This window comes from Cupressus sempervirens, chromosome 3, assembly GCF_028749045.1.
Source record: "Cupressus sempervirens isolate cs-2001-9-10 chromosome 3, ASM2874904v1, whole genome shotgun sequence".
In the NCBI taxonomy this organism is placed as follows: Eukaryota; Viridiplantae; Streptophyta; class Pinopsida; order Cupressales; family Cupressaceae; genus Cupressus; species Cupressus sempervirens.
Window position 1 is genome coordinate 734,880,352 of NC_143120.1, and position 13,821 is coordinate 734,894,172.

Consider the following 13,821-nt stretch of genomic DNA (forward strand, 5'->3'; position numbering starts at 1 on the left):
AGTTTTACTTTGATTGAGTGTATAATGTGGAACTCTCTAGGCATTGCTTACTGTAAATGCTTCTATTTAGTACCTAAAATAAATATAGTCCTTGGTATCATTAGATGTAGAGAGTCGACATTGATATTATTATGTTATTATATTCTTTAAAAAAAAAAGGTTTCTTTACCTTTTGGCAAATCCTCTATTTATTGGTATCTTCCTTCACAAACTTGGGTCATGCAAAGAATAAATAATTATTTATGTGAATCCATGAAACCAAATACCTTGAAATGACTTTGTTACTATGGGATAAAACTCTATTATGGGTTGGTAAATTGGTTTGAAGTTATCATTTTAGTCTAGGACATCATCCCTATTCCAACCACGTGGGTGCCAACTAATAGTGAAATTATATGGGAAGTATGCCCTAGGAGGGTTGTGTGCATTCTTTTGTATCTGTTAAGAATATTATTATAAATATATGATGCATTCTTACCATTTTTTTTGTGAACCAAAATGATATGGTTCAGGATTTAATTGCTAAACCATAAATTTTATGCGAATGACACATACTATACCATCAAACATATGCCTTTAATATTTAAAGCATTAAATAAAATTATTTTAATTTATATGCTACGATTACATCTTCATCTATATGATACAAGAAATAATATGTCGCTTTCCACTCAATATAGATCTAGATAAAGATTCATTTTATAGACTTTTGATTTAATTATATTAGTTATGTCACTTGATACACAATTGTATACATAATGAAAATCTCAACTTATAAATTAATGGAGAAACAAAAAGCACATGAGTGGATGTATGCAAATCCAAATCCCAAACCACATAAATAAAAGAATTTTTTTTTGGTTAGTAATGATTTAGTGTAGAATAACTAAAACTCATGACGGAATTACCGCAAGGCATTCAAAGGGATCTATAGATAAATAGGATTTAGACATTTCAAAACTTTTATGAGATATACCATTAAATCAATTTAAAAATAAATTAAAATGGTCCATTATATCACGTTTTCATATATTGATGTCCCTTATCTATGTGAAAACATACTTTTAATTTCTCTATAAAACAGACAAAGGGGATCCTAAGTTCTATTGACACGTTGACCATAGATTCTTTGACCAATATATACTTAAACTCTCAATTTTTTAGTTATAGTTAATCCGTATTTGTGTCGTTGAATTGGAGTACTTGATTCATTGTTTTTTTAAAATTATAAATCTAATCCATATAAGTTAATATTTTTTAATTTTATGACATGAAATAGTAAAAAATAAATGTAAGTAAACTTCAAGGGGACTACTTATAAAATGATGTATGGTGAAATTGAGAAGACAGTGGCAAGGGAAACATAAACTAGGCGAGATATTAGGAAATTATCCATATTATAATTTCTCAATTGGTAAGAGTAGCTCGAAATATCTTAACTTGAATAAAATAGTTAAACCTACAATTCAATGAGAACATTGAAATTATGATCCAAAGAGGGAAATGATGGAACCTAGAAGGATTGTTTCTTACTATGATACATGTAGATCATAAAGAGTATTAAAAAGTTATAATTGGTATAGGAGGGTCCTTGCAAGGGAAGGACTTGGTAGAGCCTATAAATTTGAGTTTTTACAACATCTCTGTTACATAAATTGATAATATTATACATCTTGAAGTCATTTAATACAACTAATAAAAAATAAAGTAGAGACAAACACGAGAGAATCGTAAAGGATTCACGTGGTTGATGAGTGAAAAAGAATAGAAAATTATATAGACAAGGGCCAAGTGCATGTAGGTACATGGTAATGAGGTTATTATTTGGAGCCTAATCTAACCGAAAATGTAAAATTTCCCCATCTTTATTAGCTTATTTCCCCCCTTAATCATTTAAATAGGGTCTGCGGACAGTGTCCTTGGGTTGCTTCCTCTTATAGTATAGGTCGGGTTCAAGGGGCAACATCCCCCAAAAGTTTGTCCAAATTTCAAATTATTTTACAACGGCATCAAAAGTTAGTTTTTCTATTGGCTGACATATTTCTAACCATAATTTTGTAATTGACACAAGTCTTGTTAAAATGTATTAGGGTTATGAATTTCATATGATAAATTTGTAGCATCTTTTAATAGTATTGAGTTGTAATGGATTATTGATTATAACTTTTTAGATTTAGTAGATTAATAATATTGGATTCTTTTGTTGGTGGATGTAGCCCAATATTGGGTGACCAACGATAAAATGTTGTGAGATCATCTCGTTGTGCCTAATTTTCTAATTTAGGTCACACGAGGGTCCTATTTCTATTTCTTAGTCTCTTATTGTTGTAACTAGTTTAATGGACAAGTTGGTAGTGTGTGCAGCCCTTTGATCTTCTATTTTATTCAGTACAATTTTATTACTTGATTTTTGTTAGAATTCTTGATGCCTATTTGTGTAATTGATGATTCAAGACATTCTCTATTTTATTTATACTCACGTGTGTACTCTTGCTCACTATATGCCATTAGGAACACTATTATAATATAATTGATAGAAATTTAGATTCCATTAGTTGAGTAAAATATATGCTAGTGCGTTAATTTGGCTGATTTCTAGGATTAATTGACAAAGAGATAATGTATTGGATGATATTTGGCTAAATATTATTATTTTATCTCGTTTTATATGTTTGTTGAATACTTCAGGCTTTCTATGATATAATTTGATGGTTAGGCAATGTTACTAATATTCTCGACTTAATTTAATTATATTTTCACCTTGATAACATTTTTTTTTCTTGTAGTACGAGAAGCATAAAATGTGATGTAATCATTCATATTTACAAAATGTGATACTTTTTAAAAAATTTAAAGGAAGAGGGCAAAAGTGTGATGATGTCTATAGAAAATAATAATTATATAATATTTCAATGGTTTGGATTGTACAGTGTAATATATAATCATGAAGAAGGAAAGTGTATGCCAAAATCTGCATAGAATTATAATTATAAATATTTTCACATTTTAAAACATTTTGTATGATTTGACATTAGGAAGGGAAAATGTATGCTAATATTTTAAAAAATGATCGTCAAATCATATTGTCTAATTTGAAGTTAGGCAATCTATATACTCATATTCACAAAAGACAATAATTATAAAATATTACATGCTAATATCTGCATAAATTAATAATTATGTAATATTTCAACGTTTTCAATATTTTAGATAATTTTATGTAACATGTGATTAAAAGGACATAAAATGTATTATAATAGATGAATAGAGAGTAATAATTACAAAATATTTGCGCAAATTTTTAAAACTATTTGCATTCAACGAAATTCTGTATCATCGGCTCGAAGCATTTCTGTTGCAGAACCCATGCCGCATCTTAAAATTCCAAGAATGTTCTTTTTTACATAAGAAATAATAAATGACATTTCCAAGCGTTAAAATACTTCTTCTTGTTAAATATTTGGGATTTAAAACAAATTAATCTTCCTAAAAATTGTAGTACAACTTATATTTGTTATTTTCCAAAAAGTTTGAGGCTGAGTTTTGTATATGACCGCTTTTGTTATTCCTACGTTAGATGCACCATCTCCTGTATGAGCACCAAATGTATCTCCCAGTACTACTTCAAGAGATTCGACCCTGCTGGGACTTGCGACATCTGTTTCACTAGATGCTTTAAGGAATAATTTTACTAGATTGTTAAAATTAATAATCTGCCAAGCACTGATACCAACACGGTCAATTCTTCCAATGGAGCTTATGTGGTTTTTACATGGTAGACAAGTGACAGATTCATTTGAGGAACAATTTTAGGCCCCCCTTTCATTCTCTAAATGCTATGTAGCATAATATCCCGTGCATCCATTTATAATGCTTAGGCTACTTCCCACCAAAATATAAATAATGTGTGATCCATTGATATTTCAATAAATATATCACAAGTAATTATACTACATTGGATAGAGTGCTATTAGAAAGTTAGAAGAATCCTTTCCTAGGGGTAGATAGTAATTAATCAAATCAGACGTATCATGAATTATACATACAATAAAATATTATTTAATACGTCATTTAATTTCTATGAAATCATGCTGATTTAAAGATTTCCCATTTAATCGATGGTCAAATATAAATGATTCATTAAGCAACAATACTATATTTTAATTTAGGTTGCCTCATTCTTTTTCTAGGGTATCTTTTAGTTTTATGCTGGATAAAATTAGAGAAACAATATGGCTTCAGAGATCTGTGTCTTTTTTTGTAGATTTCATTTGACATTGTGCATGAGCTTCATGTGCCTCTGTATGCTTGCATGTAAATAGAAGGATGAAACAGATGTGGCCAATATAGGGTAGACAAAAATTCAATACATGGAAAATATGGACACGTTTGGCTACAGGAATAAAAATATGGGAATAGGAATTATTATTCTAGTTTAGTTATTCTGGAATAGAAAATGAGAATAAGTATGTATTCCTATTCTTCATTTGGTTAGATGAAATTGAAATTGGAGTTTGAATAATAGATAAAGAAAGTCAACAGGCCAATTCTCGTGTGCCTTTTCACTCTTGATGGATGTTTCATTCTAGAGACCTTGAGGCTTCTAAGCAATGAATCACAATGAGGACTGAGGATGGAACTTGGATCTTGTCTTTAACAAAAACACGGTCTAGTCTTGCCAATTTGATATCTTGATTGACCTTGTCATTCTTGAAAATTAGGTTCCAATGAGCATCCTCACTTAGCTATTGGAGATGGAGGAAAACTTAACAGAAGAGACATCAACAACTTAGCTTCCCAGAATGATATGCCATGGTATAATTGCTTTGGCTCACCCTTGCTCATGTAATTTGCAGCCAAGAATAGGGGAAACACCAGAAGAACATAAGAAGTGTGAGGCATAATTGAAGTTACCGTATAAAGCTCTGAAGTCATAGGATCACATTGTGAGAGTTTTTCACGATTTCATTGTGTACGAGTCCAAGAGTATCTATGAAGGGAAAAAAAGAGAGGATGTTCGAGTTCCTTGTGATTTTCTTCATCGGTCAGGTAATAAGATGCTTCATGTCCCTAAACATTCTTGATGTTTTGGCATATGATCTCAGTATTCAAAATCAATGCCTTGAATCCAATAGTGGTTTTCCCAAGAGTGAAACCTCTGTTCAAAATTGGTCATTTTCCAAATTTCTTTAGCAAACCAATTTCTCTGACTTGGGTGCTCTCGGTGAATCTTCTCATGGACATGAAATTTAAATTTTCATGAAATATGAGTAGATAAATTTAGAAAAGGAATACATATTCCAATTCCACCTATTTAGGTGGAATTACAAATGCTCAATTTTGGGCCAAAATGAGAATATGTATGAACCTATTCTCAATTTTGATTTGGTGCAACCAAAGGAAGGATTAGAAATTTTCATAATTTACATATGCCTAATACCTATTCCAGTCTAATTGCTACTGCCAAATGGGCCCTAGGAGAATACACCATGGAAAATAGGAGCATCTGGTGACAAATAATGTCAAGCTCTTTTTAGTAATTTTGCACGGTTAGTGCTGGCATTTCGGAGTTTGTGTTGGAAAAAAAAACTGCTATGATTTTCTTGTTAGGTTTACATAAATATAACTTGTGATAGACATTTGAGTATAGATCTGTGTACATTGCACAACCTTCATAGTAGTTTGTGATTTCAATAATTGAAAATTTTGTAGATTTCTTGTGCTGAATTCATTGTTTGTGTATTCATTAAAACAAGACATTCTACTTTATGTTTGGGTATTCATTTAAAAAATATAATTTTTTCAATGGGTTTCAATAGATTTCATTTTTGATTGTTGTAAAAAACTTGTTTTCATGGGGAAAGATGTGAGGTCCCTCCTCACATGTACTTATTAAATATGCATCTCTCTGTTAAAACTGTTGTAGGAGATTAGAATGGATATGAAACAATGTTTAATGGTTTAGATGTCCTAATAAGAAGTGACATCCTAATACATTCGTGTTTTAAATATTCAGTGATTCATGAACAAACTACATTATCTCGACTGTTTAAACATTAAAATTTCACTAACGATGATACAAGGCTTTCTCACCTAATCATAAGGGTGTTGATTTTGATACCTGGACGATTAAGTTTTATGCTTCAGATAGTTCAGTATTCTTTTATTGGTGACGTAATGATGTTTAGGTATATACATGCCTAATGAGGATTATACTAGTACTTAATCTGAATTAATGAATAAGTTATGTTATTATTGATTATGTGATTTTTGATGATTAAATGTGAATAGAAATGAATTAAACAGTTAATTATATGAGAGATTCATGTAACTATCCAGATAAATTTTGAATATATGTATGTAATTTTCTTGAGCTATTGATATGCGTAATGAGTGTGTAGGGTATTTTAGCTGAGAAAATCTAACGGAGAAACAAAACTGAACCCTATGTACTGTTTGTGGAAACTATGGTTAAATTTGATGAAGGATACAAACCTTGTTGTTTGTATTTTATTTGTATTGTGAATTGAACGAATGTATCATTCTGTAATCAGTAAATGTTAATGTTTTGTAACAATGTTTTTATAGTGTCCCTTGACACTCGTGAATTGTATATGCATTCCAGCATGATAGTTAGGGTTAACCGAGTAACCTAAAGATCTAAGTCAGAGTAGCTTAGTGATCTTTTTGCTAATCAAGTTAGTAATCGATATTAATTACCCCTAATCCAGATTAGTGTTTAATCTACATTTTGAAGGTTGTTAGATAGTCCTAAAATTTCCTAGCCTTTAATAGGTCCCTAATTAATCCTAAAGACCTAAAAACATGAAATCTAAGTATCCAAGAGGAATGGGTATGGCTTGGGGGCATTTTCCACCCCGTTAGCCCCTTTTGTTGACTTTTATGGTCACTCAAAAACACCATTTTTGCTTTATTGCGAAAATCGATTGATTTCATCATGGGTTGGATAGCTTGAACTCCACCTTGAGGTTAGCCTTAGGCCTAGTTGTGTTAGAAGCCTCTAGAACTTTTAGGCAAGTGGGGGAGTTATTTCTTTTTAGAGATGGTTGAGTTTGTGATCTTATTTAGAGGCAATTTTGAGGAGGTTTGGAGTGTTCACCCAACCTCTACTTTTAGAGTGAAAATCAGGATTGAAGGAGAAGGATAAGGAGAAGGAGAAGGAAGGGAATGCTCATCTCAGACTTGTTCTATTGCCATAACCCAAATTTGAAGGTAGGAATACTTCACCTCATTTTGTTCATGTTGTGCTTCATGTTTCAATTTTATTGTTTATGCACATGTTCGTGTGTGTGTTGAGTATGTTGGGAGGGTTTGAAACAGATTAACTTAAATGTCTTTCCTTTGTATTTTTGCTTTGAATTTCAAAGGGATTGTATACGTGTATTGGCATTACTCACCCTCGGATAGGGCAGAAGTGGCCATGTACAGGGAAAGGTCTTTAGTTGGACTCTGACAGTGTAGAGTCTCTTCTCAGGACGAGAAGAGGGAGAGAGGGTAGGGTGTTATGGGCCCCTACTTGTCAACACAAACCACGTATGAGTTTTGGAATGTAAGAATGGAAGAACAGAAGTTCTTGAGTTATAGCCCCGAAAGGGCACCTATTTTGGTGGTGTGCCTGATGTCTCCTGTCGAAAAAATCCACCTTCTCCCTAGTCTAGTTCAATGTCAAACCTGTTGTGTAAACTCGGGATGGGAGTCAATGTCTGATTTGGTCTTCATGTTATGATTGGTTGTCTCCTGGTCAGTTTTCATTCTCTCGACGATCACTGTGATGTATTGGAGAGTTCGTTCTTTTCTATGTTTAAAAAAAAATTAGAGTTATAATTGTCTAAATTATTATTAGAATTATTGAGTTATATTGTTGTTAATATTTTGTTCAAAATAATGTTATAACGTACATATTAACACTATTTTAAGGGTAGTCGTAAATTGTGTTAGTTAGTGGGTCTGGTAATCATTTATGTTGTTAGTATAATATTTTAAATGTAAATAAAAGTAATAAGGTGTTATATTTCAAATTAATGTTAGATGAGTAAGTTTTGTTAAAAAAAAATTTTGCTAGTATTATTTTGAAGTAATTTTAATTATTATGTTTTTAAATATTAGTTATTTAGTACATTTTAGTTAGAATGTTCGTATGTTAGATTATATTTAAAAATTTAGTATCATTATTGATTTGAAAAGGTTGTCTAAGATAAATTAGCTGCTGTATTTAACCCATTTTCAAATATATTTAGATTTATTATTTTAAGTGGTTATATCGTTCTTAAATCAAAGGTTAGTGTTATTGTATCTTAAAATGTTTTAGATTAGTAAAGGTTGTAAAATTAAGTTAGATTATTAGATTAAATTTTAAGTGTTGAATATATATCTAGATAGTTGTTTATTATTGCGAGTTTACGATAATTTGGTTTAATTGTGTTTAATTATAATATATTACCTTAAAATCAAAGCAATAATGAAAAAAAAGATGAAATCAATTTAATAACGAATGCTTAGATTTAACGACCTTTTCACACTCATCGATGATAAACTTGAATGGAAATGACAGGTCATCGTTAGGAGATCCCATATCTGTTTCTCATTTTACCTATACTTTAACGTGTGCATCTAAACTTTTCAAGCTTTGTGGTGTTATTGATCTAAAAATAAAATAAAATTTGTTGGTGTGTTTTTGCCCCAATTCTTTGGCATGACAGAATAGCTCAATCAAATTGAAAATTTTAAGAAGTCATTTTGATTTAGAAATTTCAGTTCTCATGAAGTTGTAAATTTCAATAAAATGGTAGGATAAAATCTATCACACACGCTCCTGAAATTATCTCTATCAAAATATTTATATTATTTCACAATGTATAACAACAACAACGATCAATTGAATCTTCAGTTTGAAAGCCTTCGATTCCACCATTTTACTTCGCGCGATTTAATTGAAGTTGAAATCTGATAGTTATTTTTTTTCTTAATAGTTCCTTCAACTTCTTGGCTCCACCATTTTTCTTTACATATTTAGTTAAAACTGGAGTGTGAAGATCATTTATGTTTGTAAGCTCTTATTAATATTCCTTACTACTACCTTTTCCCTCCCTTTTCATGAACATTTTTGGGTTGCCCAGAAAATAGAATTCTCAAAAATTTGAGAAATGTTACAAAGATTAGAAAGAGTGCACAAGTTTTAACTATTAAACCCTCTACTCCATCAATGCAATTGATAAAAATAAAACCAGGTTTCATTATTTAACAAACTTCATCACCGCCATGAATTTTCATTTAAATTATTATTTCAACTCTACATTAGCTCCCCCTATTGTAATAAATGTAATAATCCATTATTAGCTACTTCTCAACCATTAGAACTGAAAGTTGCAAATTTATTGGACTACTATACAAGATGAAGACCTGCATTTTATCACAGTGTAATAGATGTATCTCTATTTTCTTGCCCTATAATAGAGAATTTTACAAAATTAAAGAAGTTAATAACCTTTGGACTTTCTTCATCACTACACAAATTGACATCTTGTATCAAGAAAATAAATAATTTTTTGAATATAAAAAGCAGCAAGAGGGCGCTGACCCATCGTACAAACAAAAAACATTAGAAAATGTTAGAAATAAAAGAACCTAGTGCCAAACAACGAGAAAAAAAAACCTCAACTAAAGTCCACCTCTGTAAAAAACAAAGGTTCAAATGCGGAAAACCCACCAACCTATGGAATGGATAGATCCATCACTGCTAACTGCTAACCCATCAAAGAGTCCCAGATCTGACAAACCCAGAAGCAAGGCACCCCTGGTAGAACCATGAAAAAGAAAAAAATATGACTTCCCACATGAAAAAACAAAGAGGGCATCATCAAGGAAGATTCCCCACTGACCCAACAGGACACCAATAAGACCAGAGATCCTCCCTCCATCGAGAAACACCTCTGAGAAGCGAGCATCTCGTGGGTAAAAAAATCCCCCGAAATAAAGAAGCATGGTCCATTACTCTGCAAAAACCACTGCCATACCATGGAAGAACCAATGAGACACATGTTTGAGAAGCACCCTCCATTCGTCTGGTGTGGCATCATCAGAGCCCTCTCTCCCTCCATCGTTGGCCCACTCACTGTAAGAAAATGCAGCTTGCCTCGCAGTCATCCCCGCTCCAAGATAATAGTATTAAGGAAAGAAATAAGTTAACTGAAAAAAAAAAAAAAACATTTGAATTCTAAGTTGTGTTTCGAATGGGGTAACTCGTGACAATTGCTTCTTATTAGCATACAATATAGACCCCTATTGTAAGAGATACTATTCCATTCCTTGTTAATGCATCTAGTATCTAGCAGAGAGATTTATACATTTTGTTATACCATAGCAATACGAAATCATACATCTTCATCTCCATCTTTTCATGAAACAAAGACGCAAATTATGTATCAATCAAGGGAACGGAGCCGCAAGATCTAGAATTGTAGAACATTAAAGTTCGTATCATGACATGTTTCATTTGTGAGGATGTTAGTTTACCATCATAGAAATTCTCACACTCATACCTTTGGATAGCTGATTATAGCTCATTAAGCTTTGCAAGCTTTTGGAGATAACTACCAAGTAATATTGAATTGATCTAACCGTTAAAGTTTTCAAATGAATGTACATGTGATATATAAACGTGTACATCTATTACATTCGATTTGGAAATGTAGCTTGTGCTCTCTATGAGATATCTCTTTGTATAGGTTCGCGTGTTCTATATAATGCTTTTCTTCGTCCCAACTGCACTTCTTATGGGCCGAAGCATGATTTGTTGGGTACATGCCTTCAAATTCACAAAGTAGACTCTGTCTCCTTCAGGTTTCTCAAATATGATTGGCCAGATCTTACTATCTCCTATACATGACTTGGATTCCGTACTTAGATAATTTGATATTACACATTCTAGTAACACCTTAGATAGTGCCTCCACACATTCTAAGAATCTAGTTTTGCATGAGCTTTATTATAGAGCTTAAGCATGCATTCGATTGAGTAACACAATAGATGTAAAGTCCAATATAGTTAATTCTAATTTTTAAGGAACCCTATACTAGAAATATAGTGAATGCATAAAACATATTATAAAAGAAATATTTAATTGTCAAATTTATAAGCTATATCAGAATTGAGTAAAATTCATTTGTAAATATTTATTCATTGTTTTATTATTTTAATAACATAACGAACAGAAGGCAGTTATTTGTATTATAGATATACTAACCTCGTTATTTAGAACTATTCAAAATAAGTCTAGAACCAATTTTCTTTGTTGAAACGTGTCCCATAAATAGTGCGAGAACGCGATAATGATATTGAGTACTTTTATTTGACTACAATTTTTTTTAATAAAGAAAATACACCGGCACGGAGATTAGAGCCACACTCTGGTACATTTATTCCAAGGAATGGAAAAGAAAAAGGGTGAATAATAAAGAGGGTCTCCCCACGCCTTGTTCTAGTGTTCTTTTATTTATTGAATAGATTGGATGATGCAACGAATTGAGTTGAGCATTGAGCATTGAGCATGGGAATGCTATGCGAATTGCTTCTGAATGTAAACCACGAGCTGTTGGGTGATGCGGAAGGCCTTGCTGAGCAGGGAATCGGGGAGAGGGGGGTTCGCGCCAAAGAGAGAATTGGCGATTGTCTGCACTCCCGGGAGCTGGCTGCTCAAAGCAGCGATGGCCACCGCATTCTCCTTCCCCACATTCTGCTGGAAATGCACGAGCGCCTTGGGGAAGACGAACACGTCTCCCTTTTCCAACGTCTTGCTGAAGAAGGTGTTGTTGGTGTCGATAAACCCTACAAAGAGCTCGCCTTCCGCTAGAAAGAGAACCTCGGTGGCTCTGGGGTGGGTGTGAGGAGGATTAATTCCACCCACTGCGTAGTCGATGCGGACCAGAGATATTCCCAACGTGTTCAGCCCCGGTATCTGCATTACGTTGGCAGGGGTCACGTTGGAGCTAACTGCATTGTCGGTGTTCCCCGCCTGCGCCAGCCCCCTGAAGAAGAAGTCCTCTGCCGATGCATCCTTGGCCTCTTTGCAAACGAATCCGTTCACCTTAACTGATCAATACAATTTGTTACTGTTTGCGGTAGTTATAATCACACCAATCATTAATAATCACATAAACGATTAATATTGCTGCACTCACCTTCGCTGTCCAGGACTGCGACGCAGAAATCTTGCAAGGGATCGGCATCCGCCGCCATCACATCTTCACTGTAACAACACATCAACAGGAAGAGTCCCAACGACAATTGCAAGCAAATCATCATTCCCTTCGCCATTTTATGCTGGAGAGTCTCCAACAGAAGAGCTCAGGATATGGATGTGTGATTGAATATTTGTGTATATTACAAGACCATTACATGCCTATTATATAGGGGAAACATGCGAGGACTAATCCTTTCCCACGTAATTGTTTAATTGTAATATACTTCCAATATCATGCAATTGTTGACCTGTTATTTACGGACTGATTCATGCTGATGGAGTAATTGCTCATTACAATTGAGGGGACCAATTCATTTTTGACGTAGTCGTTAGTTATAATATATTTGGTTAGTAGGTGGTCTTTTCGTTTGCTCGAACTGATTCGGTAGATTTGTTCTTCCCATTCCTCTCTCTTTGTGCAGGAAAGTATATTCATCAACACGGAAATGTTTTCTGCGTATCCACAAAACAGATTCAAATGCTTTAGACTTGGTCGAGTGAGTACGTAAGGGCCCGTTCGGTGAGTGGAATAGGAATACGTATTGTATTCTGGAATAAAAAGTATTCCTGTTCTCCGTTTGGTTCAGCCAATACTTGATGGGAATTCGCGGACCCGAAAATTTATGTTTTCTAAAATTTAAAAAAATGGAATAGGAATACGTATTCCAATAACTCCTATTTTGGTGGAATTGCAAAATCCCATTTTTGGGCCAAAAATGGAATACGTATTCCATTTTTACCTCGTATTCCAATCCCGTTTTGGTGCATCCAAACAAGGAATTCAAATTTTTTGGAATACGTATTCCTATTCCTCTCACCAAACGGGCCCTAAGTGTTAGAAAAGTTCCAGCCCTTCCCTTATTTGTGTAGGAACCCACCAACTCTGCAGCCTTGTTCACATTTTTCTCAGCCCGCTTTACATCGTACGATCACGCGCACCGAAGTTTTCGAAATATTAACCAACAGAAGGGCCCGGCTCTATAATATTGTTTTATTAAGTTTGGGATGATGAAATTTTCTTTCTTGTTATGGATTTTTCTATCCATATTTAGTTTTAGGCGATTCATTAGGGGAAGCCACCCCTTAATTTAGAGATTCAATCTCACCACAGGTTCACCCAAAACTTGAGAGTGTTTCCATGTTCCAAAAGGATAGCTTGACACCATATGTATCTCTCTATAGGTGCAATCTACAATAGGTTATTTCACCATTAGTTTATAGAGGCAAAATTTTTCTCGTGAACGAAATTGTTTATCTAGTTATATACAACATGTAATTAAATCAAATGACATAAAAAAAATCTTTATCACAATCTATCTTGAGTGATATAAGTGACACATTCATTGTAGTGTGATAAAGGAATTAGATAAATAAATTCATAAAGGATAGAAATTAAAAATAATTCATTTTACATTCTCAAGGATCATTAAAACTAATAATTGTACAGAATTTAAAGGAAAGAATAGGTGCACGTGTTTAGAAATTTTATAATGTTTATGAGACATGACCTCAAAATATGTTTAAAAATAAAGTAAAATAAGATAACTATATTATATTTAGAT

The 13,821-nt window shown here is 33.0% G+C and overlaps 1 protein-coding gene across 1 annotated transcript; it reads right to left on the minus strand.

The window, feature by feature from the left end:
* Positions 1-11,575: 11,575 nt before the first annotated feature.
* LOC149568893 (putative germin-like protein 2-2) lies at positions 11,576-12,333 on the minus strand. Its single transcript, XM_089816797.1, has 2 exons — positions 12,198-12,333; positions 11,576-12,108 (listed from the first exon to the last, which is right to left on the minus strand). Exons 1-2 carry the CDS (start codon positions 12,331-12,333, stop codon positions 11,576-11,578), a joined length of 669 nt encoding a protein of 222 aa, XP_089672923.1.
* Between the last annotated feature and the right edge of the window lie 1,488 nt (positions 12,334-13,821).